This window comes from Cloeon dipterum, chromosome 1 (genome assembly GCF_949628265.1).
Source record: "Cloeon dipterum chromosome 1, ieCloDipt1.1, whole genome shotgun sequence".
In the NCBI taxonomy this organism is placed as follows: Eukaryota; Metazoa; Arthropoda; class Insecta; order Ephemeroptera; family Baetidae; genus Cloeon; species Cloeon dipterum.
Window position 1 is genome coordinate 21,844,840 of NC_088786.1, and position 19,580 is coordinate 21,864,419.

The window sequence follows — 19,580 nt, forward strand, 5'->3', positions numbered from 1 at the left end:
ATCGAATGAACATCTAAATTTAAGGTCATCTATCAAGATCAAAGGTAATTTTCTTAATCTTTTTGGTGTATTTTGCAGCTTTTAATTCAATCAAAAGTTTAAGTTCTTCAAAAGAAATTAAAAAATCTGTTTGAGCTTCGCGAAAAACAAATTTCACTCAAGGTTGCTGCATTCTTGATAGAAAAATGAATAGACTTCATCTTTTTATCAGGGACATTGCAGGGTTATTTTTAAATAGGGTGAACTGAATTTGCCAAAGTAAAAACTCTGGAATCAACGAGTATGAAGTCAATTTCATTGTAATTCTTAACTGGAAACTATAGTTACTTACATTATGTTGTGGACTTTTATGGAAATTTCAGTGGGGCATCCGCTTTCACTTTTGAGAGATTCCGCTTTGAAAATTAAATATTAACCCTAAGTTTTACAATTTTTGGAAATATTGTCACTGCCAAATCTCGGGTGCTAGTTACCAAAATTCCTCTAATGAACTGCAGAATTTAGTTGATGCTCACTCCACATAAAAACTTACTTCAAGTCCAATTTTTGCAAATCATTAAGAGGGTCAAAAAATTGCATCAAAAGCCCAATATGGCTAAATCAAACAATTTTAAGGCTAAAACTAAACTGTCAAAATATAGGATGAAAATGAAATCCACAGAAGAGAATAAAATTCGAGGCATGGTATATAATAGGTGCAGTTCATGAACTGTGCCTTTTATTTTCAATTGGAGCCATTCAAATCAATGCGTTTTGCCTCCGCGCTGTCAAAACAGTTTACCGTTGTGCCCGCTCTCACAACCATTTGAAATCCCGTTTCGCCAATAAATTCGCTGCTGAATTATGTCGCTTATTCTCAGATCACTGATCAAAATACTTGCTGCCTGCACTGGGCCGCGCGCAGCTTGAGAATTTATCTGGCGTGTATATTGGGAGTCATCAATTTTGATGCAAGCAGCTACGTGCCATTCGGGATTTATTTACGAGAGAGAGATCGCTGTGTTTTCAGCTCGATTACAAGCCCCTGAACGTTGTTTAGCGCATCCCAACCCCACGAGGGCTCCACAAATCAGGGCGACGGCTCTTGTAAAATGCCATATAACACTGCTGCCCGCCCAGTAGACGGCTTGTGGTGGCATTCTCTCTTTCTCTCTTCCTCAGACCTGCTATGTTAAGGCGATAATTTATCACTTTTGGTGGCTTATATCGGACTTGTTCGCGACCGATATCAGAATTTCATATCAGTGCGGCTGGTTGTAGTTCGAGTTGTTGGGGAAGAGGAGTCAAGTTTTCTGTTTTCTCTTTAGATTTTCATTTCCACTTACACTCATGCGCAGGGACGGTTGTAATTTAAAGTAGATCAATGACCAGTGAACTGTAAATCAATTTTCAGATCGTTCGTGGACCATCACACGTCAGGAAAAATTATTTATCGTCACTCTATATAGGTTTATCAAAAACGTCGAGTCGAAAAAACGAAGCATATAATCAAGAAGCACAGCTTCACGGCTGTAATTTATCGGGACCAATAAAGCAAAATAAATATCGGAGATCCATCCATTCTCCGGCCGCCGAGGAACCGAATTGTGCGTGGACGCAGGATTGAACGGGCGAGAGGCCATCGTCAGACGCATTCCTCCATTAAGACGCATGTTCACGCATTAAAGTTTCCGTTAACATTATGATTTAATCATGCTTCCATCGGGTTATTAATGGCTTTGTGTCCACAAAATACTATTTCCAACCGATTGAGCGTGCGATGCTCTCTCAGACCTTGACTCTCGCACTCTCGGTGATTTGCCGTAGAAAGAAATTTGAAACTAATTTGGAAGTCGTTAGTGAAGGAAATAAATTAATCTGGCCAACAGGTGACAAGCGAATGAGTCTTTCAAGGTCCGTTCACGCACGCACGGTGCGGTGTTTTAAGGAAACACGCCGGGAAAGTTAATAATCTGTAAACCTAATTATAACGGAGGCCCGTTCAGCCGGTATAGGTTTAATCACTTTAAGAGGGGGAGCTAGATTTTCATATTGAAAAAATTTGAAATTCAGGAAAATTACCTTTAAGCTTAGGAAATAAAGACGACGCAGTGTCTAATCGAAGAGAATTTTCCATCGAAAACTAAAAGTGTCTATTAACAGTTTGCGAACAAACAAAAATTACTTAATGATTTATTAAACGCAACACAATTTTAAACAGGATGTCGCCTCGCGTACTTGACTGTTACTGGAATGTGTCCTGAACTGTGCCTGGCAATGAAAGAAAAACTTGACGACGCTTATTCTTTGAATTTTAAACCGTTCGTTAAAGGTATACCTAGATGACTCAGCTGGTGACAAGTTTGGTGTTGTTGTGCGACAGGGACTGCAAGAAAAATTGAATCAATGCTTTGCTATATCGTCCATGGATTTGAGACCAAGGAGAAACAAGTGATCCGTAGAAGAGTTATTACGTCCAGCTCCAGACACAACAAACTGCTGAAAAGCAAAACAATACCAATAAGGATATCAGCGAAAAGGTGAAAAAGCTATGTGAAGTCTATAGAGGGAGGGCAAGATTAGCAAGAAAATCAGATCCAGCTTTTTAACCAGCGAGCCAGATACTGCTGAGACTTGGGAAATCAACACTATTAGAGCTGTCTTATAGGTTTTGAGGAACAGGGACAAAGAAGTGTCAAGAGGCTGGCAGTTTCAATTTCTGGTCTAAATACTGCCTCAATTTCATCCTCGAGGCGAAGTTCAATCTTCTTGGGATTATTCTTAAATAAAATTTCATCTTTTTCTATAGAACTGAAATGCCTCAAGGAACAAACTTAAAAATGTCTTCAAATCCACATGAAAAATTAAATATTTAATCGAAAAATAAAAAAACGCACCGGCAGTTCTGACCATTTCGTTCGATTAAATGTGGCTCAAAAGTCAACAAATTGTTTGTTTCGTGCTCTTTAAGTGGATCAGAAAAAGAAATCGATCATTTTTTAATTCCCAACCCTACATAACATAATTAACAAACGCAAAATAAAACCGCAGTTAATGACAAATTTTGCGAATAAATGTTCGCAAGAAAATTGCTCTTGATTTAATACCCTGTTATTTCAGAACTTAAATTTTCGAAAACAAAATAACGGAGCCTCGAGGCCGAGAGTAAGACATAAAATTTCATTTCCATTCGCATTCCGCGTAGTCAGAGTGCATGACGGAAAATCGTGCGTACAATTTCCTGCCGCTCGCTCGATGACGAGTTCCCTGACCAAAACACTGTAATTCATGCTCTAACGAGAGTCTGCATTAAGTGATTAAAGTTGATTACCAGCCAAACAACATGACATTACTCCTTCGACACGCCGCGCGGTACTCATGCAGCTTTTGAACGGCGCGAGTGGGTTCAGCACTCATGCCTTCCATTATCGCCTATAATGCATAAAAAGCTGCTCTCTCTCTTTCATACACCGAGTACTTTTGTCAACCGACCACTTGATGTGAGCAGAGCAGTGCATTTTTTTCCTTTTTCTTCCCGTGCTCCCCTGAATGCAACGGCCGCTGAGGAGCCGGAATTAATGGCGCTTTTCCCTGCTATGCAGAATGCAGACACGGAGAAAAGGGCATATTATCATTATTACCACGAGAAGCCTCCCGCCGCACACACGGCCGGTAAAAACAATATTTATCATTTCTAAACACACATGCACGCATGGCGCTGGAGAGGATTTTATGTAAAAAGGTGGGTCTTGGGCCTGTGTGAAGCTGTCAGAGAAATATGAGTACAACAAAACAAGCTTAAACTTGATGTCATGATTTTATTATAAATGTATTACCGGCATAATATATCGAGGGTGTGGTTTTCTTTTTCTCTCAGCTCGGTGCCTGACAAAAGGCACCATTCCATGCTGCGCGTTTATTCAAAATAAGCGTCCGCTGTGCTGTCACGACTCCATATTACCGCCGATAAAGATGCGTTTGCAACACCGTAATTTGCGCCAAGCGAAATGCGAGTGCTTCCACGCACACCGCCCAGAAAGAGCCAGCAATTTTAATAGTACATCTGCAATTTCGCCTGGAACGTTTTAATTAAAAGCGAACAATAGCCGCAGACACCTTGAATGGACGGAATTTAATTGCTTTTGCTCACTGGTGGCGCATGGTGTGCCGGGCCATGATGAATTACTCGAGTTACCGCTGCCCGCTTTTGTATTCTATTCTTTTTTTGCGTCCGCGCCGGGTTTAATCAGTTTCGCAAGCGCTTTGATTGGATGCACGATGACTGCGAGATAAGTATCGCAAAGTCTGTGCATAGCAAAGGCAAACAACGAGACATGACTCTTTCCCAGCACACGCTTCTCGGAAATATTATCGTCAAAAGATATTGAAGATGGCGACCGCGCGAGCGAGTGACTTTTCTTCCAGGTACAGTAGAAGGGCGCTTTTGATTCGAGCAGCCTTTTATTTATTTAATTATGTTCCGAGATAGCGCATGCAAGCATAAAGAATGTGCTGAGCCTGAACATGATTTCAGCACATCTTTTATATACGCGGACACGCCGACTATAAATACATTATATACAATCGGTTCGCCCAGCGGTGAGTGCTGTGTTGTGTGTATCTCCTCCCTTGTTAAGATCCAACACACATTTACATTTCGCTGCAGACTTGTTTCGAGCAGACGAACGTAATGGATTCGTCCAGAGGTATATTATCATCTGAAATTTGATTCTCGCCCCTCCGTGGAAGGAAAAATATATTTTAATGAGTTAAATAGATATATGAAACGGAGAAGCAACACAGAGAAAAATATAGTTTTGACTTTTATTAACCTTCACATGTGGCAAGAAACGCATGTCCAGCTTCACCGGAACGAATCTAGGCAACCTCACTGCATGCAAGTTGCACAGGTTGCATAGTCTTGGTCATAATATGGTCTGCAGCGAAAACTGATAAAAACTGCTAAGGTCCTTTGGAGGAGGCCCTGGTCCAGAAAAGGACCAGCTCGTTTTAATTCACCGGCTTTTTTGTCGAAACGCTGAAACAATGAAAAGGGTGGAAACAGTAGTTGTTTGGTGCCTTTTTTATCTTATTTTAGTTTGATCATCGATGATTTTTTTATTTTGTTATAAGCAAGAATTTGACATATTTATTAATTTGGTTTTCATGTGCAAACGATAATTATTATACTGGGCTTCACAAAACTATGAGCATTAAATAATTGGATCTCACAAACAGCACCAATCGGCGTTTCTTGTCGAATTAATTCCCCATCAAATACAGTTGAAACGAAAACTGCAAATTAAACTAATTTTCTTAATGCTCGACGCAATATAAGGTAGATTTCCCTTTATTCTTTCATGATTGAGGTTTAATGGAGGCAGCTAAACAAAAATAGAGAAAAAATTCATCGCTCATTATACGGAGGTAGCAGCCCTGGCGAAACCGTTTGCGTTTGCAAGTTAATTAGCCGCACAGATGGCGGCGTGCAGACGATCGTGTAAGAGACACCCAAAATTATTTATTAACTTTTCAAAGCCAAGGGCACGGCGAAAAGGTGCGTTGGCTGGGGCCAAAAAGACGATTAAGAGCTAGCGCAGCGACAGGATAGTTAATTCCCTGGCGCACGGAATAATAATCAAGTGAGCCCACCTATATATAATAATTTTCAAAGATGGAGCAGCAGCGTTATTGCCCGGCCATATTATAGGTGGAAGGATGGCTGAATCGAATTAAGAAAATATAGCCGCGTGCATGTGGCTAGCAACACGGCACAGCGGGAATGGCCAGAAGAGAGGAGGAATCGCCGCCGCGGCTCTGCGGCTTTCGGATGGGCCCCCCAAGGAGTTTGATTTACTGCCGTAATATTAGGCTCTCTACCAGCCAATTATACACAGTCCGACGTTAGATGATGTACCACAAAAAATAACCAACTCACGGCCTCCAGCGAGTTGATGGCTTTTTAGTATCAAAGAGAAACATAAAGCCTCAGATGGACGAGAGAGGAGCTGAGGGGCGGAGAGACCGCGACTCTCGGCTCGAAAAACGCTGAAAATCTTCTCTCTCTCTCACTCTCTTCGGTCTTTTCCTTTTCCATCCGCCCGTGATAAATAGTATGTAATTTTGTACCATGTGCGAGAGCGAGTGAGTGAGTGCGCGAGTCGCTCTCGCTATCATGATCATATTTTTATGAATATATTAAGCCGGCCATGCACGCCTGCCAGATAATCACTTTTTTAATCTGCCAGCACACACGACGACATGAGATTAATTCAATTTCTATGTGTAACAAAATGTAAATAAGCGCCCATGATGGAGCAGATTTTTTCATTCCTCGCCTCTGACGCGTCGTGCTTTTGAATTTCTCGATTCCCTGCTTGCCTGGTGCCACGGCTAGTCATGATTTTTAATGCTATTCGGGACGCCGAATATAATTTCTCATTTACATGCACCGTGTAAACAAAAAGATGGGAAAATAATAAAAGGTCTGTATTTCGACTGATGGTGGGCTGTTGTTATTTATTTTGCTCTTCCCATCTGACACGAACAAATTTTACGTGAAGACGGACACGGACGTGTAAAAGAAATTTGAATAGACAGCTTTTTTATCGTTTCACACTTTTCAAGGCCATTTGATTAAAATAGAGAAACTCTGAAGAACAAATATTTACTGAAAAAACAGTATAAAATTATACAATAATTACAACGAGAAACACTTCATGAATCAAATGGCTTTTGCAGGTTTCATGTTCGACAAGTATTCTGTATATTTTCCTTTCTTGCGTTATTAAGACCTTACAAACCACTTATTATTTTATTTTTGTAAAGCATAGGATAATAAAGGATTCTACGTAATAGTATTGATATTTGTTTCAAATTATCTTATAATTAAAAATTAATTTTTATATTTAAATGATATTTTGACAATATTCGCAGCAACACTTCTTCTTCCATAGACGATAGCTTTGTTGCAGCTAATTTAGACGATCGTTGAGGTCTCCTCTGGTTTCAATAAATTTTTGTCTTATCAATTGAACGAGTCAGAAAACTAATTACGACTGTATTCCTGGTGTTTTTTTTAAATCGATTGCCTCACCTCCTTATAGAGAAATGAATAGAATTGAAATATTTTTTAAGAATTTTTTGGTATAAAAAATGCCAGTATTGCCACTCTGCCTTATTCAGACTTGATATACCCAACATGTCAATATTTGAGTTTGATATTTTAAACCATTTACATCAAAATAGTTATATTTTGAAAGTATTTTAGAAAATAACGTTAAATTGCTCTAAAGCTAAATATTTATTTAGCCAAAACATGTCTAGTTTGCTCGTTTCTTTAGCGAATAGAATCATACCATTTATTAACAGTTTGTTACACGGTATATTATGTACATGCTTGAATTTATGAAATTTATCTTCCATCTGATGCGCATAGTTTCAGAATGAAATTTTATTATTAAAGATGTAAATTTCGTTTAACAAATTAATATGACAGACTTCTTGTTGACCATAAGTCTGCCTCAAAAGCACGATCTCTGCCGGTCAAAATGAAGAATTATACAAAAACATGCTTGAAGCTTATGCAACGCGCATAGCTTTGGTGATGTGACAGTTGCCAACTTTCTCCATTCTCGCTCGCTCTGTCAGCCAGGCACCAAAGATAAAGATTATTTTGTAAATAACAATCAAAAAAGAATTGGATTATAATAAAATGTAATTTAAAAAAAAACAGTGCTTTAACTTTATTCGCATTTATTTTTATTAAATTCGCCGTAGTATGTAGCGGAAAAATTGCGCATATTATGTAGCTCTACAACCACATGCGAATTTCCTTCTTGCAAGAAAAGTGCATCAATCAATTTATCAATTAAAAAACTTGAGTGTTTGTTGAGTGATGCGCAATTTTGCCGTTACCACGACGAATTGCAAAAACGATGCATAAAACTCAATAATATAATAATTATTATGATATTATTTATTTACTTTCGTTTCGCTAAACGTTTGAATTTGTCATCAGTTTGGCGCGTTTCGGCTCTGTGTGGGATGGGCAAAATACGGTGCTGGTGCTGGTGTAGCGCGGCAGCATGCGAACATGAACACTGCGAGCCAGAACCAGGGAAATCAACAAACAAGAGCACGCGTGGAGCCTGGACCTGGAGCAACCTGGAGTAGCCTTAATAACAAACAACGGCAATGACAGCTCAAGGGCTTAACAACCAAGAATTTTCCTTGCAGTTCCTTCATCCAGAAATGATGTCCATTGAAGGCATAAAATCTGTCCTTGTTGATGTAAGTCAGTCGAGCAGTTTGAGTGTCCAAACTCATTTTTAATATTGTTACTTCTAAAGTCATTATTATATCTCTAAATTTAATTTTTTAGCGCTGTATTCATTTGAGAAATATGAACACTATGAGCAAAGAAGAATTGGTGGCTGTCTTTCACCGAGTCGCAGTTCCTCAGAGTCAAAGAAACTGCTTTCGAAAGAAGAGCCATCAACAAGCCAGCCTCGATGTCAGAGTTACTACAAATTCTTTGTCAAATGAATTAAAAAGGTATATATTTAATTATTTAACTACCAACTCGTTACTGATACATTGTCCTGCATGATGTATTAATGATTTTTACTAATAAGCTTATTTTGTCGCTTTGGATTTTTTCAAAAATATAATTATAAATGTTATACAAATTAATTTGTCTTCCAGATAGTTACATTGAAACATTCTCTTCTTTGTTTGCAGGGATACGAATGCGTCCAGTGCTAGACTAAGTAACTGTATCAACTATGGCAAGAAAACAATTAGGCTTAGAGAAAATCCAGAGACTAGCAAATCTAAAGTGGCCCGAAATGAAGTTGTAACAATGGGGTCTTCGGAGATCACTTCAGAAATAGTATGTCAAATATTTTGGGTTACCTGAGAAATGAACTAATAAATAATTTTTGTTTTAGTCTGCTATGGAAACTTCAGAAGATGATACAAAACTTAAGAGGAAAGAAGTCTCAGCTGGCATTGAAAGCCCAAAAATACCACCTAAAAGAGCGAGGATTGCTTGGCCTTAGCTATTTCAAATCGTGCTCAAAACACTTCAAAACCTGGATAATTATTAATTAATTAAGGCAGGCTAATGCTAATATGTTGTATGTCTCTAAAGTCAAGTTAGAGAAGGTTTGCGGTGTTATTGGGACCCGGGTTTCAGCATTTGTGATAGTGCAGTGCGCGCCATTCCCGGTCCTCGGACAGGGATAAAAAGAGCAAAAAAAGGTTGTAATTTCGCTTCAAGAGAAATGATACAAAACTAAAAGTTATACATTTTTTTTACTTTAACTCGACTCAAGGACTGATAGTTGCTACCGCAGGGCAGATTTGAATTTTTATAGCCCAATTCGACAACCAATTTAGCAACCAACGCAATTCAAGTAAATTAAACTTGTAATAAAAACTGAAGATAAAACTGGAAAATTCTTTGTGTTACGAAAAGACTTCTACATTAATCATTTGTGATCAAAACTCAAAACTGCAATAGTTTGTTTTAATCACCTCTACGTGTCAATGCTGAAGCCTGGAAGAGATGATAAACTGACAATCCTGAGACATCTTCTCATGCTATTAAATCGTGTCATGGTAATTATTATGTTATTTTCTTCATTATTGAAATGGTGAGAAGATGACAAGACAACTAAGAGCTGAACACCATAAAAGTTAGGTCTTTTAATATTGAATTTTGAGAACTGCCCAATCAAAAATTATATCTTCCTTTTTTTCATGAAATGAATTTGATGAATAATTTAAAACTATCGAAATTAAAATCATCATAATTTTTAATCCTAATTACACACATTGTGAGTATGAATAGATGTGAAAGATAAAAGTGAGATGAGATAATCTGGCCAAAAAGCAATTATATCATAACAGTCGTAGTTTAACGTAATAATAATCATAAATTACTACAATACTGAGGATAAATTATGACTTCGCGCGGAAATTTAAATAAGTCAAAGGTAAAACCAAAATTTTTTTGCTGATATTAGAATTTCAAAATTTCATTACCTTTCAATTTTAATACTATTTAAAAATCTTGTATGGTTTTTTACAACTTTTTTTTATTTATTTTATATTTCCGAGATGGTTTTTCTAATTAGTACATAAACTTGAATCACGTTGATTCTCCTCAGTTACGCCCCTCTGTCCGATTGATCTTGAATGGCCGCCATGGCATCTAAGGCTCCAGCTCTTCTTAAATGTAAATATTTAACACTAAGTAGAATAATTTCTCCCTTTTTGACAGTATTAATCCATTCTCTGGTAATTAATCAAAAAGTCTGAGCTCATGCGAACAATTATTTGGAGGGTTATAACGGAGTACATCACGTTGAAAATTTGATTTTCAGCCGCCCTTGATGGAGCACAGCCGAAATTTCAGACCTTCTTGCGCTACGCGAAGGTAGAGTTGGCCCCTCCAACCCCCGGAGAGCTCGGCCAGGTTAGCCAGGGAATCCAGCGATTGCTGTCTGGATTCAGGACTGGCCGCTGGAAGCAGCTGACTGTCAAGGTAAACCGATTTCACTAATCATATGTTCGAGTCGGCAAATTAACACCCATTGGACAGTGGCTTAAATCTATCAATAATATTTGTTCGAAATTCCTTTATTTCATTAAATAATTTGATCTTTAGGAAGCGACTCTTAACACTCTGGTCTTCACTGAAGTTGTATGCTGGTTCTTCATCGGTGAGTGCATTGGCAAGAGGAGCATCGTTGGCTACAAGGTTTAAACATCTCGCCATTGTAAAGTGTTGTAGACAAAGTCTTGTTGAAAACAACTTCGTGTAGACTACATTCTTAAAATAAAATGATTATCGTTATAATTTAAAAACAAACATTGATACTGTTATTCTATTTGACTCGAAATGTCAGGTTTATTGTAATAACGTTCACATCTCCTACAAAGAAAATATGAAAAATCAAAACAATTTTGATTTTGAATTGAACTTTGAAACAAGTTGAATTACTTCATAATATGGTCTAGAGGAATGACAACATCTGTTCAGTAAACTAAGGACGTTTAAACAGACTTGCTGAATATATTGATCTGTGGCCTGTGGTAATGCACTGCAATCCGTAGCTCATATATTGAAACAACAGCTCAAGCATAAAATATGATGCACTGAATTTGAGAGCTGGCTCTGGAACTTGGTATTAAGCAAAATCATAACGACTAAACATCTGCAACATAAAGGCACTGCAAAGATAGCATTTGTCCCTCCACATTTTCTTCCGTCTTTTATGGCCAACGGTATAACAATTTTAATAGTATATTGACTGCTGGATGCCAAAAGCATTGAATTGGGTCAACAAAAACCTTGAATTCAGCAACGCTACGCCTATGAAATAAGCATCTGATGAACCGTGCGGAAATGTATTTACATCATGAGAGCTATCTGATAATGAAAGGTGCATTTGAATGGATATATTCTTTCCATATTATATAATCATTCCCTCTAACGCTTAATTCTACCAACAACCTCACGCGAAGTTTGGCCCTGAAGGAATTTGGATTTTGTACCGACGGGCAACCACTCTCTGGGCAATTGCTGCGTCCAGTAGGGCAAAAAGATGGGACAGTTCCATCTCAGTCTTGGCTAAGGGAACAGTTTTCCTGAATAGCTCGATTGCGTGATCCAAATTAGCTCTGGAAGTGTTTTAAAATGACAAACATTCTCAGCATAAATTGCGCAAAATCTCACCTTTGAACCTCGATGGTGCCCAATGTCTCATACGCAAACGAGCACTTGTCGTCCAGCTTGATTGCTTCATTGATTAGGTCAACAGCCTTTTCCATGTTCTGCGATGAGTGAAGAATCAAGATTGCTGTCAATGCAAGTGTAAATTATTTTAGAAGGACGCAGTTAGGTAACCATACCTTTATGCACGTAAATTGTGGCATTGTCAGGGTCAACAAGCAGTGCTTTGTTGTAGAGTTCTTCTGCATCTTTGAATTTTTCTTGTTCAGTTAGGACCTGAAGTGCAATTAAATCGTTACAAGAAACCAAATAAATGATGTAGGAGATTATAACCTGGGCATAAAGATTGTAGACTTCTACGCAGTTGCTGAACTCCTTAACAGCTCTTTGGAAGCCTTCGATCGACTCCTCCAACTTAGTTACATCCTGCTTTGACAGAGCGTATCGGAAGTCAGTGTAGCATTTCTGAACAACAGCGATAGGGAAGTTCTTATTCATGTGAACCGCCTTGGCAAAGTCCTGCATTGCTCCATCAAGGTCTTCCATCAAGAGCCTCACCTAGAGAAATGTTTTGTCAGTATTACTGCTCTCATATTCATCTTAGCAAATCTTATACCTGTCCTCTATGGTGGAAAACATCAGCATTCATGGGTCCCAACTCAGCTGCCATTTCAAAATCAAGCATACTTTTAGATGGGTCTTCCAACTGCATATAGAGTGATGCTCTCTTGATAAGAGCATTTATGCGGATCTGTTAACAAGTTAATTTGTAAAAATGTGACAAGTTATTGAAATGTTAGACCACCTTATCGCTCGCCCTAATATTGTCTATGACCCTCCTCAAGTCCTCCAATGCCAAGTTATGGTCTCCCTTCAAGAGATGAATTGTGCCTCTCATGAGTAGGGCAATTGATGCTTCATCTCCTTCTTTAGCAATTTCTTCAGTAGATCTGTCGAAGATTTCAATGTACTTTTGCTCCACAAGCTTTCCTTTGGCCCAAGAAATGAACCTAAAATCATAATCAAATTTTATGATGCGTCTGAATGATTATATTTTTTGTTATTAGTGAAACGCCAAACGCCAACAAAAGTGAGATGTGAAAACAAGATCTCGAGTGACTCCACTATCCTTTTAATTGTAAAAGGTAAAAATTCAGATTGGGACCTACTATCCTTGCATAAATAAAAAATGTGTTAAGCCAGCAGGAAAATACCTGAAAAATACAACTGATAATTGTTGATGGGCTGATTGATGATTTTTAACTAATGACCATGCAAATTTATTTTACCCAGTTATACCTGTCAAGGTTCCCCAACAAAATGAGAACTTCCGTAAGAATGGTAAAAGACCTTCCTTACTCTAACAATAAATTAAAATACTTAAAACACATTATTCTTAGGATAGCCATTAATTTTAATTGTTAACCTACAATTTGTAAAACCAACAAAGAGTACTGTTCTATTAATTTGTTGGTTTGAAATCATAAAGTGAACTGACTAAGAACAAAAGTTCTCAAAGAATAACAGCTAAAACGAGGTTTCACCAAAGCAGAAGAGCAAAATGAGTTTCAACAGTCAACAGAAGAAATGCCTGACGTTCATTTTCAAAAAAGGCAAGAAGAATATGATTGTCAGCATGAAGCAGATTGATTCCTGCGATTCTGCTTTCACCCTACTCGAAAATGTTGTTGAGGACATCATTAGCAACATCAGCAAGAAGAGCAAGAAAAAGAAATCCTGCTGCGGAGGCTCAGACGGATCAGAATTCATTGAGTTGATACAAGAGATGCAAGAAGATGGACAAATCAAGAGCTTGGTGAGTGATGTACAGGAAGTTGCCCAACAAATCAAGGCTGACCCCAAGACCCAGACTAAAATCTTCATTGAAGAACTCTTTGACATCATTAAAAAGCGCATTGGCGGAGAAGAGTTGAAGACTGAAGTGGCTGTTGAAGGCGATCCAGAGTAAAAACGGGACCAACAGGACCACAAAAACTCTTCCTACCCAATTTTCGTTAATAAAAGCGTTTTTTCGTTCTGAACTAACTTTGATTATTTCAACATACATAATTCCTCGTGAAATTTAAATATTAACAAAAGTTTGTAAGTTGTTATTTATCTCTATTATGTTTAAGTGGAAGCGATGTGCCTCTGATGCAGATATTTTTTTTTTGGTTGGGCAAATTTTAAAATTGTGAGGGCTAAATTTTAGCAAGAATAATGCATATTTCACTGCTGAACAACATGAACACAAATTTTCTTGTAATGCCGGCACTATTGACTGTTGTGTTATTTCTATTGTTGACATTTAAAAACATGCCGTTTATCAATTTGAAGACTGAAGAGTATGAGGAGCGAATGCAATGTCTACGCGTTTTGCTGAAGAAAAGCAGGAAGAATGTAATAGCGCAACTGCAGCAAGTCAAAGCCCCCACAAAAACAAGGAGTTTGGAGATTGCCAAAGGGGAAATTATGAAATGCTGTCTTAAGATTGCTATAGAAGAGCCAAAATCGACCTGCTTTGGCTGCATTTCATCCCGCAACGAGGATTACACAGATTGCATTTACAAAATTCTGAGTACCAACGAGTTGCACAATTTCTTTAGCTTCTGTGAAAAAAAGATTCAATGTATGTCCGACAAGAAGATCAAGCCATCAAAGTTCATCAGAGAGCTTAACCAAATGGTTTCCGACTACATTGGATGCATTGACGAACCATCATATTTGAGCTCGACAAATGAACAAGAGAGGAGAGTGGACAGTTCTTCAATCATTCCAAATTTACCAGTGGCAAATGCCAGCCACACAGATTCAACTCAGTCAGACACAATTACTAAGAGAGAGAAGAGGAGAAGGTCAAAAAAAATTAGGCCTGTTGCAAGGTCGAGTCTGCTGCAGATGGTAACGAAACTTTCAGATACGCCAATGGGCAAAATTTTGGATGACAACGCTTACATGGGAGATAGGGAAAGCACTCCACGAGATTCTGATAATAAGGGGTTTGCAGTGCAGTTTTATCATCAGGATATCAATGCTGAGAAGAAAGCGTGCAAGATGTCTGACTCTAAAATTTCAACAGTCAAGCGACATTCAGAAGACTCCAAAGAGAAAGAAACAGGAATATGTCTCAAACCAATTATTAAGAAAAGCTTGAACACCAAAGAGCCACGACTTGAGTTGTGTGGAGCACCTGACGGGCAAAACCTTGTGAAGCGAGTGATTTTCCACGCAGACCTTTATAATGTATACGCTCAGTCAAGCAAAACTTCTACAAGTCCTCCGAGATTCACTGCTGCTTTCCCAACGCAGCTCTACGTTAAACAAGATCTTCAATTGGATCAAAGAACAGCGGATAAGAGATTGCAAAGCGTTCTCGCCAACAAGAAGAGGATTGACCAAGAAAGAGCGACGTTGCTGCAGGACAAGCAGCGCAGAAAGGAGGAACAAAGTCTTATTTTGAAAGGATTCCTTCAGAAACAGCAAATGAACCGACTTGAGGAAATGAAGAAAATTAAAAAGATCCGCATAGCAAGAGCGAAGGCTAGGAGGCGAACTCAGCAGGAGCGGAAAACACAAAATTTGCAAGCACGTTAAACCCTACCTCACTATCTGCAGGTGTTCAAAATTACGAAATATACATAGTTAAAATTCTACTCACGATTGATCTCCTTCTCCATTCACGTTGGTCTCTTTGTAACTCTGAACTGGGTCTTCTTGGAAGGTTGAAAAATAGGTTTTGACGAAGTGCTTTGATGGCAAGATGGTCGTCCTTTTCGATATCTCTTCTTTTGCGTGCTTGCGTCCTGAGGTTAAATTCACATTTATCTGCGTATTTTAGAAGGTTTCGTGCAGTAAAAACCTAGAGATTTAAGAATCCTGTCTGCTGACAAAAGTGTGCTTTCCGATGAAAATCCTTCCAGGATGCAGGCTGAGGTCACATCCTCCAAACTCTCTACAAGGTTGCCGAGGTTTTCATTCACTTTTGATCTTCTGATAAGAGCTTTCACATAGACAGGATCATATTCAATTGCTTTGTCACATTCCTCCTTGGCTCTCTGGTAGTCTCTCTATAATATAGACAGAAATAAGCGTAATTTAACACACTCTTTAACGTCAAAGCAACATAATTACTGAATTTGAATGCATAAACAATTACTATGCGATAGCACAAATTCAATGGAGCCGATAGGTTGCAATCAAGTTAAAAGCATCCAAAAATAAATTTACCAGTTGCTCATAAGCAGCAGCTCTGTTTTGATAAAATTTGGCCAGCTCCTGCAGCTGCCCATTGACCTTGGGGAACAACTCAATTGCTTTGGAGTACTCATCGATGGCCTCGGTGTATTTCTGTTCCTTGAACAGTGCATTGCCTTTGTCTTTGTACTTCTGACACTCTTTCTGCAAACGAATGAATCGTGACATTAAAAATCTTGTATGTAATAGAGAAAAAAGTATAGTTAATTCGAGTTAATTCAAAGCGAGCCGAAACTGTCCATGGAGTAACAATATAAAAGAAAAAGCGCTGCACTAACCAAGTGCGTCTTTGATGACGATTCCTGTTTGTCCGGTTTGGTCTCATTCGTTTGCGACGGTGGCGTTAATTTTGTGGCATCAATGGACTCCTGCTTGACGAGATCTGCGGCGCCCTTCTCGTCACTTCTTTTCTTGCTTATTGCTGTCACCGATCGTCTCTTCAAATACCAGTAGCCAAGACCAACTGCTACTGGGGCACCCACCACCAATGCAATTTGCCATTTAGACCAAGTTGTTCCTGCAAAATTGTAAGTGCCGGTGGGTGCCATGCTTCCAAGTATGTATCCAGTCTTGTGTAGCAAATTATTCAATTCAGCTGGGCACAAGCGGCACCTCCCACCTAGAAGTTGCAATAGTGGGGGGTATTGTGAAATAAATTTGATACACATAATTTTCACGGTTTTCACAAACATTTTTTCTAACTTTGCATTATGCATTTTGAGGGTTTGACTAAGTAATTATTACTTGGAATTTGACTTATTTTATTTCTCCAATTACGATTCTCTGTTGATGTGAGAATTAGAGTTTCCACAGGACTATCATCGATCATTTAACGACAACACAACCGATGATTTTCATTCGCAAACACGCTGTAGGGATTGGTAGCACTGGCTTCACGCCTGCTTCACGCTAAAAGCTACGGCTCCATACACGTGAGGTTAGTGCTCATGAGGTTGACAACGTTTGCACTCTCAATTATTTTATTTGGAATACAGTTCTGCATTTGAAGTAAGAGAGATTGAACTCAGTCGAAGCCTTGTCTTTTGAAAGATGTCGTTTTTCATCAGAGGTAAACACAGTGTTGACCCAAAGAAATCAAGCAAGCCGCTCAAACGGAAAGTAAGTTTTGCTGCATGGGCTATTTTTCTCCACTCTCCTTAGTAAAATTATTTTAACGATTTTGAATTATGTTACTGTGATTGTTCCACAAACTAAAATTTATGGCAGAAGCACAGCCCATCTGAAGTAAAAATTGACACGAGAATACTGGTTATCTAAAAGTTAAAGTGGAATGATACAGGGCAACATTTGAAAATTATTTGAATTGTTGGATGCCATAAACAATTGATCGATAAACGATTTATTCTACTATTTGCAATAATAAAACAAGAACCTTCCTACAGTAAAAATTCAAATTTTGCCAATTTTCTCCAAAATGTACAGTGCTTTATTTTCTTGGCATAATGTATTCCGATTCCTCTCGTCGAGATCTGTCCAACGGTGTACATAATGCCACTTATTGGGGAAACTCTTGGTTTTGAAATTAAATCGGATTTCAAGGAGACAGCCATTTCACTAAAAAAAAATACAGTGCTTCTTACAATTAGGTCAATTTAGGCTTTAACTGAATCCTAAGGGACAAGTTTATGCATTGGCAAACAAGCATTTTCCAGGCTTTTGCAGTATCATTCCTCTTTAAGATTTTATTGTACTCATGTTATGTACATAATTTGCTATGTAAGGTAATCTATCTATAATACTTCATTTTTTTTTGGAAAATTTTGCTTTAGAAATTAATACTGCTTGATTTTCCCTATATTATCGTTTTATTAATTTTGCAGCGACTCGTGAAAAAATCCAAGAAAGAAGCTGATCTAGAAGACCAGATTGCGACCAAAAAGTCAAAAGATGATGACGATGAAGAGATTTCCAGTGAAACTGATGAAGATCTTCCTGTCCAAAATGGAGCTGCTAAGGAGGCAGAACCAGATGAAGAAGATCGTGAAACTGCACAAGAAAAGAGGTTAAGACTTGCCAATGAGATAATAGAAGAACTTAATCGGAAAGGTCTGCACTCAAATAGTTTTCATCCCTGATGAGTAGTAATTAATTTTTAATCTTTCAGAGCAAGAAAAGGCTGGCTCTAAAGACATCGATAGAGAGGCCATTGGAAAAAGAATAAAAGATGATTTATTGGAGCAGGCAGGAAAATTACGAAAGAACATTGCAGACCAATATGTCGGATACAATGAAGAGGGCATTAAGAAACTCAGGTGCAAGGAACACAACTCTGCCATTACAGCGTTGTCGCTGTCTCAAGATGGAAAATTCCTTTACTCTGCTTCCAAAGATTGCAGCATTGTCAAATGTAATTATAAAGTATCAGTCAAAGAAATTTTCCTAAAATATTGTTTAAATTTAGGGAGCCTAACGGATTTCACCAAGGTGAAGAGCATACCTGGTGGTCGAAAAGGAACAGAGAACAGGCACAAAGGTCACACTACCACTGTTAACTGCATTGCTGTGTCCTCTGACAATAAATTTTTGGTACGATTTTACTAAGTTCACATAGGAATGAAAAATGTTCTGATTATTGTTCTTTTAGGCTAGTGGTGATGATAGAGGGCAAATCCTCATCTGGGATGCGGAAATTTTTGACCTTCTGAAAACCTTCAAACATCAGAGTGCGGTCACAGGCGTAGTGTTTCGGAAGGGCACTCACCAGCTCTATAGCAGCTCAAAGGATCGGTCCGTCAAAATTTGGAGTCTTGATGAGATGACCTACATTGAGAGCCTGTACATTTTCGTGTCATCCATAATGGACGGAAAAATTAAAATCTAATCTTTCAGATTCGGCCACCAAGCAACTGTAACTTCAATCGACGCTCTGTCTCGGGAAAGGGCTATCACGTCTGGTGGCAGAGACAATTCTCTTCGCATCTGGAAGATTGTTGAGGAGTCCCAACTGATCTACAATGGCCACAAGGGAAGCATAGATGGCGTTAAACTGATCAACGAAGAGTACTTCCTTTCTTGCGGTGATGACGGGTGAGATTCGAAAATAAACCTTGCGAGGTGATTCTAACAAATGATTGAGCAGGACTCTGTGCCTATGGGGCTCCATGAAAAAGAAGCCTATTGCTGTGATTGAAAATGCCCATGGGTTCAACAGCGAAAACGACCAGCCCCACTGGGTGAGCAGCATCGCCGCTTGCCTCAACACAGACCTCGTTGCTTCAGGTGTGCTGTCATCATTCATTCATTTGCCTCAAGTTTTTATTAATCTAAATTCTCGCAGGTTCCATGGATGGTAACTTAAAGCTTTGGAAGTGCGGCGAAGGCTTCAAGAACCTCACTCCACTGATGTCAATTCCAGTCGTAGGGTTTATTAACGCCATTGCTTTCACGCCTGACGGTTCACACGTTATTGTGGGCTTGGGTCAAGAACACAGGTTAGGCAGATGGTGGCGCATGAAGGAGGCGAGAAACTGCATTTTTGTAATTCCCCTTGTAAAGAACTCGACAGTTATTAAAGATTAATTATTGACATAAAGTGAAAATAAATGCATTTTTGTGATCAAAACACATTCAAAACCCAACCACT

At 38.6% G+C, this 19,580-nt stretch overlaps 4 protein-coding genes across 5 annotated transcripts; 3 read left to right on the forward strand and 1 right to left on the reverse strand.

The window, feature by feature from the left end:
* Positions 1-8,048: 8,048 nt before the first annotated feature.
* Positions 8,049-9,591, forward strand: LOC135934253 (uncharacterized). Of its 2 annotated transcripts, XR_010574095.1 has the most exons (5): positions 8,054-8,271; positions 8,363-8,535; positions 8,722-8,872; positions 8,931-9,147; positions 9,244-9,587. XR_010574095.1 is itself a non-coding variant. In XM_065475853.1 (4 exons), exons 1-4 carry the CDS (start codon positions 8,176-8,178, stop codon positions 9,039-9,041), a joined length of 531 nt encoding a protein of 176 aa, XP_065331925.1. In that variant the 5' UTR covers positions 8,049-8,175; the 3' UTR covers positions 9,042-9,591. The 2 variants fall into 2 exon arrangements, 1 of the variants encoding a protein (XP_065331925.1); XM_065475853.1 differs by having other exon boundaries at positions 8,049-8,271; positions 8,931-9,591.
* A 496-nt stretch (positions 9,592-10,087) lies between these two features.
* Positions 10,088-10,858, forward strand: ATPsynG (ATP synthase, subunit G). Its single transcript, XM_065475854.1, has 3 exons — positions 10,088-10,222; positions 10,371-10,531; positions 10,655-10,858. The coding sequence occupies exons 1-3, from the start codon at positions 10,183-10,185 to the stop codon at positions 10,751-10,753; spliced, it is 300 nt and encodes a 99-aa protein (XP_065331926.1). The 5' UTR covers positions 10,088-10,182; the 3' UTR covers positions 10,754-10,858.
* Positions 10,859-10,864: 6 nt separating this feature from the next.
* On the reverse strand, positions 10,865-16,571 carry Tom70 (translocase of outer membrane 70). The gene is made up of 10 exons (XM_065475850.1): positions 16,255-16,571; positions 15,950-16,120; positions 15,582-15,789; positions 15,381-15,525; positions 12,528-12,732; positions 12,339-12,473; positions 12,056-12,280; positions 11,902-11,998; positions 11,726-11,849; positions 10,865-11,670 (listed from the first exon to the last, which is right to left on the reverse strand). The coding sequence occupies exons 1-10, from the start codon at positions 16,522-16,524 to the stop codon at positions 11,505-11,507; spliced, it is 1,746 nt and encodes a 581-aa protein (XP_065331922.1). The 5' UTR covers positions 16,525-16,571; the 3' UTR covers positions 10,865-11,504.
* Positions 16,572-16,878: 307 nt separating this feature from the next.
* Positions 16,879-19,540, forward strand: U3-55K (U3 small nuclear riboprotein factor 55K). Its single transcript, XM_065475851.1, has 8 exons — positions 16,879-17,095; positions 17,818-18,043; positions 18,102-18,344; positions 18,399-18,523; positions 18,582-18,772; positions 18,827-19,024; positions 19,077-19,216; positions 19,275-19,540. The coding sequence occupies exons 1-8, from the start codon at positions 17,027-17,029 to the stop codon at positions 19,514-19,516; spliced, it is 1,434 nt and encodes a 477-aa protein (XP_065331923.1). The 5' UTR covers positions 16,879-17,026; the 3' UTR covers positions 19,517-19,540.
* Positions 19,541-19,580: the final 40 nt, after the last annotated feature.